Source organism: Oryzias latipes, chromosome 21 (genome assembly GCF_002234675.1).
Source record: "Oryzias latipes chromosome 21, ASM223467v1".
In the NCBI taxonomy this organism is placed as follows: Eukaryota; Metazoa; Chordata; class Actinopteri; order Beloniformes; family Adrianichthyidae; genus Oryzias; species Oryzias latipes.
This window is the reverse complement of record NC_019879.2, coordinates 16685068-16694224: the sequence shown is the minus strand read 5'-3', so window position 1 is coordinate 16694224 and position 9157 is coordinate 16685068. Positions and strand designations below refer to the sequence as shown.

The window sequence follows — 9157 nt, the reverse complement described above, 5'->3', positions numbered from 1 at the left end:
CGAAGAAGAACCGTACCATAGCTTCTTCGATGAAATATGGCGGTAGCTTTGTTTGCTTGCTAGCAAAGTTAATTCATATATTTAATAAGTACTAAAACAAGGCAAATCTTGTTGTCTAATAGATCATATTTGTAATTACCCGTTTAATACAAGAGTTAGTGTATCTATAACGCAGTTGGCTTAGTAAAGTAGATTATTATTTTATCGTTTTGGCTAACCTAATGTTACGAGCTAACTAACTGGATTCATTCTCATCATTCTGGTAATCGTGTAGGTAAGTTAGAAAAAAATACTGACTTGCGTATTGAAATTTGTTTATTTAAGTATTATCAATTGAATATGTGTTTCTGTAATACATACGAATGTTTGTAGTCTGACTTAAAACGTTCAGTAATTTGAATTAAAATATAGATGTTATGCGTAATTCTCGTATTGTTATGTATGCTCTAAATTATTATTATTATTTCTGTTTTCCTTTCAGGATCATGCAAGATTATTACTGACTGGAACATCAGCAACATGGACATTTCTTCTAAGGCGGAGGACACTCCGAAAGGGGTCGATATGACCACCAGTGAAAAGGTCTGTACAATTAGCACAAGATGAAAGATTTGTTTACAATCTCAGGGACAACAACACAATCTGGAGGTAGCAGACTTTAAAACAGAAATATTTTAATCTGAAATTGTTCATATAAAGCATTTTAAGTCTTAAAATATACATCTAGAAACACAACAAATCATTAAATGCTTTTTGTGTGATGCAAGTTAAATCTTGATCTTGCTATCTAAACATTCTTTATTTTTTAATCTGCCATCGATTTTGTTCTGATAAATTGCAATATATAAGAAATATTTACAATTGCTGCAGTTTAATCTAAATGGGGCTGTAGTCTACATTTGCAGTTGTCTGGGGTTAATAGCTAAGAACACCTCATTTGGCTCAAACATGCTATATAGTAGAAATTATGCTAATATTTTTTGGCTGGTTAGCCTCTTATTGTAGCGTTGTAGAGACTTACTCTGGTTCTTTCTTTTCTCAGGTGGTGGAGCTTCTGAATCAAGCTTCTCTCATACCCACTGATGAAAAGCTGACTGCTCTCAAACAGGTTGGTAGTGTAAATCTGTGCAGTTTAGATGACTGCTACACAGCAGCACCGACTGAGGTGCTGATGAGGTGGTTGTAAGAATTTGAAGTCACGCGTTTGAATTTCCTTTAGGTTCAAGAGCTCATCATCAACAAGGATCCGTCCCTTCTTGACAACTTTTTGGATGTAAGTAAGCACCTGCCTTTCATGGCAAAGGAATGGTAAGCGTGTAAGTTAAAATCGGCCCAGTCATGTTCTTGTATCTTGCCAATTCTATTTTACAGGAAATAATAGCGTTTCAGACCGACAAATCAATAGAAGTGAAAAAGTTTGTCATTGGATTTATAGAGGAAGCATGGTTAGTTGTTTGTGTCAACATTTTACATCTTATACACTTTTAAATGTATGTATATTTATTGAAACTCTTTTTTTTTTATATCTATTTCCCAACTAGTAAAAGGGACAATGAGCTCCTTGTTAGACTTATCGCCAATCTAAACATGCTGCTGAAGGATGAAAGTGTAAATGTGGTGAAGAAAGCCATTCTGACACTCACTCAGCTCTATAAAGTAACATTACAGGTATGCACCTTAAAGTCACTCGCATAATTTCCTGCTAAAATAATAGGAATACGGTGTTTTTATGTTCCCACATCTTCTGTTGTTTCTTTTCTGCCAGTGGTTGGTCAGCTCAAAAACACTGTCAGAAATGCAGGAGGCATGCTGGGACTTGATCACTCAAATGAAAGGGGAAGTGTTGGCCTTGCTGGACTCCGACAATGATGGTGTTCGCACACACAGCATCAAATTCACAGAATCTTTAATCATCACTCTCTCGCCGCGGACACCTGACTCTGATGTACCCAAACGCCAGGATGCTGACATTAGCCTTGACAAAGTTCCCAAAGACCATTCGTACATTCACTACGGTAAAGATTTTAGAACTCTCTTTTTTTTTTCTTTTTTTTTTTTTTAAACAGGCATGTTAAAATCTTTCTTACTGCAGGATAGATTTATTACATTCTGTTGAATCAACAGGTACTTTGTGTGAAGAAGGAAAGAGTGCACTGGAAAAGCTCTTAAAATTCATGGTCCACCCAGCTATATCCAGCATTAACCTCACCACTGCATTGGGTTCTTTGGCAACGATTGCCCGTCAAAGACCAATGTTCATGTCAGAGGTGGTGCAAGCATATGAGACCCTCCACGGTGAGTGCTTCTTAGTCAAAAAAATATATATTATCCCCTTAACATTATTATTAAGGTGCAATCATTAATATTTATCTTTTTTTCTAGCTAACCTTCCCCCCACTCTGGCCAAATCTCAGGTTAGCAGTGTTCGAAAAAACTTAAAGCTGCACTTGGTGGCAGTTCTCAAACATCCGTGCAGTGTGGAGTTCCAGGGTCAGATCAGCACTTTGCTGCTGGATCTGGGAATGCCTCAGACTGAGATAACTCGAAACACTCCTGTACCACGAGAGCCTCGCAAGAGGCCTCGCTATGAGCAATACACAGAGGGAAAGAAGGTCAAGATTGGTGAGTAGTTCACCACAAAAATGCAGACTGCCTTAGAAAATAACATTTTTATAAAAAAAAAACAGTCTTTAAAGGACTTGTTGAAAGATTACGAGTGTTTGTTTTCTTGCCATCACTTGCAGAGGCTGTAACTTTGCTTTACTTAGTTTTTCTTTCTGCACAGGTTAGTCTCTATTGCAGCAGCATCACACCCAGAGATTCTTTAGATTACTGTGTGGTGACTCTGTAGTTTTAGATTGACTAATAGAAATAGAATTTTAGATTCAAAATTTTAGGTTATTCTTGCTCTTTTCTTAATTCCCCCACGGTTTATATTTTAATGTTTCATTTTGTGCTATCAGTGTGGATTATAAATTCACTATGGATTTGTTTTAATTTGTGACAACAATTACAGACATTTTTTGAATTTAAAACATATTTTGGGTACTCCGATCCCGTTTCATTACAGGTTTTCTTTTCTTCTTCTTTTTTTATTCCAATAATGTTGTTTTTGGGAATATTCTGAATGAAATTAGCATAACTCATGTCTAACCATATTTGGGCATCGGAGGCCTATAAAAATTGCTTTTGCAAAGACACATGGTTTCTTTATTTATTATGGTTTTTTAAAATTGCTTTTGCAAAGACACATGGTTTCTTTATTGATTTATGGTGCGTGTTCTACTGTTTAGAACCAGCTCTTATGGAAGATGATGAAGACAAGGAGGAGCCAGCCCCCCTCGCAGCCCCCAAGCCAGCGGCCGTTCCAGCCGTGCAGTCTGCCCTTGACCTTACGGCCGAGTTCCTTCACCCGCTGCTAACTCCTGAAAATGTCGCCAACCTCGTAAGTGTCTGAGATCATTCTCAGGCTGTCTTTTTTTCTGAGGGTTTGTGTCCTAAAACTCTTCATTACCTCGGTTTAGGTGCTCATCAGCATGGTGTATCTGCCTGATGTGATGCCAGCATCTTTCCAGGCCACATACACACCTGTTGAATCTGCAGGTACTGATGCGCAGATTAAACATCTGGCCAGGATGATGGCTACACAGATGACTGCAGCTGGAATTGGTCCAGGTGAGCATCACAAACGTGCACCAGAAACACTTCATAGTAAAAGAAAAAAACATAAAACGAAATAAGAATCCTCAAAGATGCTGGTTTGTCTTATATGAGCATTTTCTGAACTTTGAACCTTAGGTCTTGAACAAAGCAAAGCAAAGGGGGATGAGGCTTGCAAAGAGGAACAGAGCGAGGAAGACTCTACTGCTAAAGACATTCTCATCAAACGCAAAGTTCCTGCTGTGATCTTGGGCCAAGCCATCTCTGTGGTCGGAGGTTACTCCGAGAAGCCCTCTGCTACGGAACCTCCAGCCGCACCAAAGAGGCTTCCAGAGCCCATCCTTCCATCTGCACCAACCAAGTGAGTTCTAGCACTTCATTCAGACAGCAAAGAGGGTGAGATCTCGCTTGTCACCCCGCATGATTCTGGTTCTTTACAGGTTGATGGGGGCAAGCGGTAGGAAAAAAGTGTTCCGCTTGTCAGATGTTGTTCAGCCTCTATCAGACACCCAGAATGAGAAGTTGACTTCAAGCGCTGTGAAGCGCATTTTACATTCAGAGAAAGCGATTGCACAAAGTGGAATGTCCCATGTGAGTAACCCAAATCAGGATACATCTTGACTTTAACGAGTGCAGGGGGGTTAAAACTGGATAGGGTCAGTCTATTTCCTTCCTTTGGGGTATAAGAATGTAAAATCTGTGTTGCAGATCAGAGTAAAGCTCCTCTCCAGACTTGTGACACAGTTTGAAGGAATGATGAAAGAGGACGTACTTCAATTTATTTTAGAGGACATCCGGTCAAGGAGTGATCTGGCCTTTTCTCTGCTCTACCAAGAGTATAACACTTACCTCAGCCAGCTCCCTTCAGGCCTGCTGGACAGCTATGATCAGTGTCTTTTCACTCTGCTGTCAGGCCTGCAGGAGAAGCCTGAGCAGAGGGATGGGTAAGAACACATGCTTGGTATCAAGATTTGCTACATTGCTTTGGTTGCTGTGTATGTATAGGAAGATTTGTGTGTTCCTTATTTCTAGGCTTTTCACCAAGCTGGTACTGGAGGCTCCCATTATAACCGAATCTGCATTAGAAGTAATCCGGCGTTACTGTGAGGACGAGGTAAAAAAACAAAACACAAAAAAGCCCAGCTGTACTCCGGTGGCTACTTCTCAACCTTTCCTTCAGCATTCTGTGAGCCATTTCCTTTCGTTTCAGTCTCGCGTATATTTAGGAATGACAACTCTGAAGGAGCTCATAGTCAAGCGGCCCTCCAGGCAGTTTCAGTATCTGCACGTGCTTCTGGATCTCAGCTCCAACGAGAAAGAGAAGGTGATGCTGGGATGGGCACGTGTCTGATCTGTTCTTGTGCTAAATATCTGCTCTTCCATTTCAGGTGCGCACCACTGCCTTGGCTTTTCTGAAGCGCATGTATGAGAAAGACCAACTGAGGGATTACATCGAGAAGTTTGCTCTAAACTACCTGCAGCTTCTGGTTCACCCCAACCCGCCATCTTTGCTCTTTGGAGCCGACAAGGATACAGGTTTGTTCATAACATATCTGACTTATGATTGTGATGATGCGATCTTCACATTTTTGCCTCAATGCTCTTTGCATTTGTTGACACAGAGGTGGCTGCCCCCTGGACTGAAGAGACAGTGAGACAGTGTCTTTTCCTTTACCTGTCCCTGCTTCCTTTGAACCACCGGCTGGTCCACGAGCTGGCTTCCGTCTACACTGAAGCCATTGCTGACATCAAACGCAGCGTCCTCCGAGCAATAGAGCAGCCTGTAAGGCTTTCCTCACTCATTTGTTTAGGAAAGTTTGGGTTGTTTGAGTCATAAGCAGCGTGAAACATAAACCAACCCCTCAGAATAATAATAAAAAAAACAATTTAACAGTCAAACTTTTTAACTTTATGGTTTTGCCTAAATCACGCAAATTAAAACAAAACATAAAATAAAATCAGAGTTCATGCTTCCATTGATGAAATGATGAGAATGTTTTAATTGGTCAGCAGTAATGCCACTGTAATGCAGGTTTATTTTAATTGTATTTTGACCTATTTATGGGTTTACCATTATAAACTTCAGTACATGAGTTAGTTTGTACATTCCATCAGAAAAAGAAATTATTCTACTACTTTTCCTTTTAAGGAAGTGCCTTTAAACACCAATTGAAATGTTTTTGTGTACATCTTAAATTAGTCTAAATTTTTTTGTTTGATTTCATGTTTCAACAAAAATTTCCTTTTTTTCTCCCTATTTTCAGTTTTTCTCTACATTCTTGAAACTTCTCACCTCACACCTCTTCCTTATGAACAAAAACAAACAGTTTGAGAGCAGAACGAGATATTAGATCTCTGTACCTTTTTAAAGTCTGATGAAGGGCTTTCACAAGACCTCAAGAAAATCAAAAAGGAAATGATTTGAACTAAATCATTTGAGTAGTTTGTGCTTTTTGATTTATCTCTTTGCTTTAGATTCGTGGAATGGGGATGAACTCTCCAGAGCTGCTACTGCTGGTTGAAAATTGTCCTAAAGGAGCAGAGACTCTGGTCACTCGCTGCCTGCACATATTGACTGATAAAGGTAATGTTTAATTTGTACTGGATTTAGGTCACAGAGTGGAGATTTTTCTGAAAGGAAAATGTATTTTTGCATGATTTGGTGCATTGTCCTCCATGAGAGCGTACAATGAAATATGTGGAAACTGTCTTTATTGTAGTGCCACCATCACCAGAGCTGGTGGAGAGGGTGCGAGACCTTTACCACAAAAGAGTGCCAGATGTTCGCTTCCTAATCCCCGTCATAAATGGTCTTGAAAAGGTGCCAGTCTAGTTAACAGTCAGTGAATCAACCGCTAGGATTTTTCGGGATTGTCTTTACTATTCCTGTTTGTTTTTGGTTATCTATAGAATGAAGTCATCCAGGCTCTCCCTAAACTCATCAAACTGAACCCGATTGTTGTGAAGGAGGTCTTCAACAGACTCTTAGGAACTCAGCACAGTAAGAGCTATTTTTATCTAATGTTTGCATAATTCTTTGAATCCATGCTTAATTTTAGACATTTCTACTACACAAGTCCAGCCCAATAGCAAATTAAGCATATATTTGATTAAACATGTTAATTAAATCTTTAATGCTAATTTCTTACTTTTATTTATGAAAATATATTTACTTATATTTGAAACCAGATCCATTGTTTACTGCTGAGCTTTATTTATAGTGGTAAAGGTGACTGGTGTTGACCCTTGGTCCTGTTGTTGCAGGTGAGGGAAGTTCATCTGTTTCCCCTCTCACTCCTGGGGACCTGCTCATTGCCTTACACAATATCGACTCAGTCAAATGCGATATGAAATCTATCATTAAAGGTCAGTGATCAGAGACACCTGAAACAAAAATGATGACAGTTTGGTTTTTAAGATGCTATCAGACATTCCCTTTGTGAAAGCCATTTTTCCTTTGATCTTCAAGTCTTTACCAGAGGTTCTCTAGGAATTTTGGGGACCTTGTAAATCACATCCTTGACTGTTTTTATACATACTTTCAGTCATGTTCTTGTGCCTGACAAAATTCTTCTTCTTTTTCCACTCATTTGTGCCAATTGTGTACAAAGAAACCAAACACTTTTGGATTTATGAACCTTGCCTGTTTGGTTTTTCCTATGTATTTCTGCTCCAGCTACCAACCTGTGCTTTGCGGAGAGGAATGTTTACACCTCAGAGGTCCTAGCGGTGGTGATGCAGCAGCTGATGGAGCAGAACCCTCTCCCTATGCTGCTCATGCGCACTGTCATCCAGTCTCTCACCATGTATCCCCGACTGGGTGGATTTGTCATGAACATCCTGTCGCGCCTTATTGTTAAGCAGGTTAGCTCTACGAAAGAAAAAGCGTCCAATCCAATCAATCTTTTTTTGTACTTGCTGTGCCAGTAAAAAATATTCAGGGAAGTAGGCACTGTTTTCATTACCATCTGAAAGGTTTGGATGTTTTGTCCTGTAGGTGTGGAAATATCCCAAAGTCTGGGAAGGTTTTGTTAAGTGCTGCCAAAGAACCAAGCCTCAGTCGTACAGTGTACTGCTCCAGCTCCCACCTGCACAGCTGGCTAGCGTGTTTGAACGCTGTCCGGAAATGAGAGCGCCTCTTCTGCAGCATGTCCACTCCTTCACACCTCATCAGGTTAGAACCCGGCTTAGTCCTTTCATTTTGTCTGTGTGAACATTGATTTTGTTTTAACACAGTGCCTTTCTCTGAAACAGCAAGCTCACATACCTTCCTCCATCATGGCTGTCCTGGAGGCCCATAAAAAACCAGAGCCAAGTCCTGTGGAGAAAGAGGTAAACACACTTGTATCTTAATAATGTACCATCTGTTTTGAGTTTATGTTTTTAAAAAGATTTGTCTGGCTTTGCCGCATGCATAGAGAGGTTTTTATGAGAAAATCTGATTCATTTACTTATTATGCCTGTGTTTGGTTGCTATATTTTTCTCTTATCCTACAGATGGAACATAATCCAGTTATAGAAGAAACTAATTTTGCTGTGGAGAAAGAAGTAGAATTGCCTGTTCAGCAAGAGCCAGTCTTCATTAAATATGATGAAGAACCAATGGAACAAGAGGAATCAGAACCAGTGATTCAAGAAGAAACAGGCGAAAGCCTTTCACAGGTAACACGAGACATGTCAAGTAAAGAAGGACCTCAGTAATCTCCCATTCTGTTGTTGTTTTACGCTTTTGACGTCTAATTGGCTACCCACAAACGCCTTGATGCCACTTACAGTATAGTTTTCATTTGAGTAAATGTTTAAATGTTCCTGATTATTTTCCCAGGAGGATTTGGCAAGAGACATCGACACACCGCCCCCTCAACCAGAGACGCCCGAAGAGTCAATGGAAGAGTCCCATCCTGAAACCTCAGACCAGGATCCAGTCAAAGAAGCTGAGGTTGACATCAGTGATGTTGAAACTGGAACTGGCACTGAGGATATTGATTAATAATGCACTCAGAACAAATCATTTCTCTATCCTGCAAATATTACTGTATTCCAGGATTTCAAAGCATTTTTTTTTGTTTTGTTGGAAAAAGTTAATTCAAAGTAAGTTGAGTGTGAAAGCATTCCATTATCTTGTTTCTTTCAGTGTCAAATAAATCGTCTTAAAAACATCATTGATTACTGTATTTAATTATGACACAATGCTGCTGTGCTTTAGAAATGAATCAAAACTCCAAAGCTGGAGGCTAACTTGCTCTTCTTCTAAAACACACGTGTCAAACTCAAGGCCCATGGGCGAAATGTGGCCCGCCATGTCATTTTATGTGGCCCGCGAGAGGATAAACGTTTTTAATTTCTTAAAAAAATAAAACTTGGTTTGTATTTATTCATAAACATTTCATTCATTCATTGAATAAATACAATGAATAAGTACACACCAAGTTTTATATGAATCTAGGGGGAATGGGACTTGAAATATCGGATTGGGCAACTATATATTAGGATTTAA

The 9157-nt window shown here is 39.6% G+C and overlaps 1 protein-coding gene across 1 annotated transcript; it reads left to right on the top strand.

The window, feature by feature from the left end:
• Positions 1-10: 10 nt before the first annotated feature.
• sympk (symplekin) lies at positions 11-8820 on the top strand. Its single transcript, XM_023951218.1, has 27 exons — positions 11-274; positions 482-582; positions 1043-1108; positions 1220-1273; positions 1372-1445; positions 1542-1668; positions 1766-2015; positions 2125-2295; positions 2383-2622; positions 3294-3445; positions 3525-3675; positions 3799-4021; positions 4101-4251; positions 4369-4604; positions 4693-4774; positions 4871-4984; positions 5049-5196; positions 5283-5443; positions 6136-6244; positions 6381-6481; positions 6571-6661; positions 6925-7026; positions 7337-7524; positions 7658-7834; positions 7915-7992; positions 8158-8322; positions 8486-8820. The coding sequence occupies exons 2-27, from the start codon at positions 520-522 to the stop codon at positions 8648-8650; spliced, it is 3639 nt and encodes a 1212-aa protein (XP_023806986.1). The 5' UTR covers positions 11-274; positions 482-519; the 3' UTR covers positions 8651-8820.
• The last annotated feature ends 337 nt before the right edge of the window (positions 8821-9157 follow it).

What these genes read in the sequence shown, in the direction of transcription:
- sympk (XM_023951218.1), top strand. Translation starts at nt 520, where the DNA reads ATGGACATTTCTTCTAAGGCGGAGGACACTCCGAAAGGGGTCGATATG. An exon ending in GGATTTATAGAGGAAGCATG is followed by an intron (nt 1,446 to 1,541) that starts GTTAGTTGTTTG and finishes TTTCCCAACTAG; the next exon opens with TAAAAGGGACAATGAGCTCC. An exon ending in CGCGCCTTATTGTTAAGCAG is followed by an intron (nt 7,525 to 7,657) that starts GTTAGCTCTACG and finishes TTTGTCCTGTAG; the next exon opens with GTGTGGAAATATCCCAAAGT.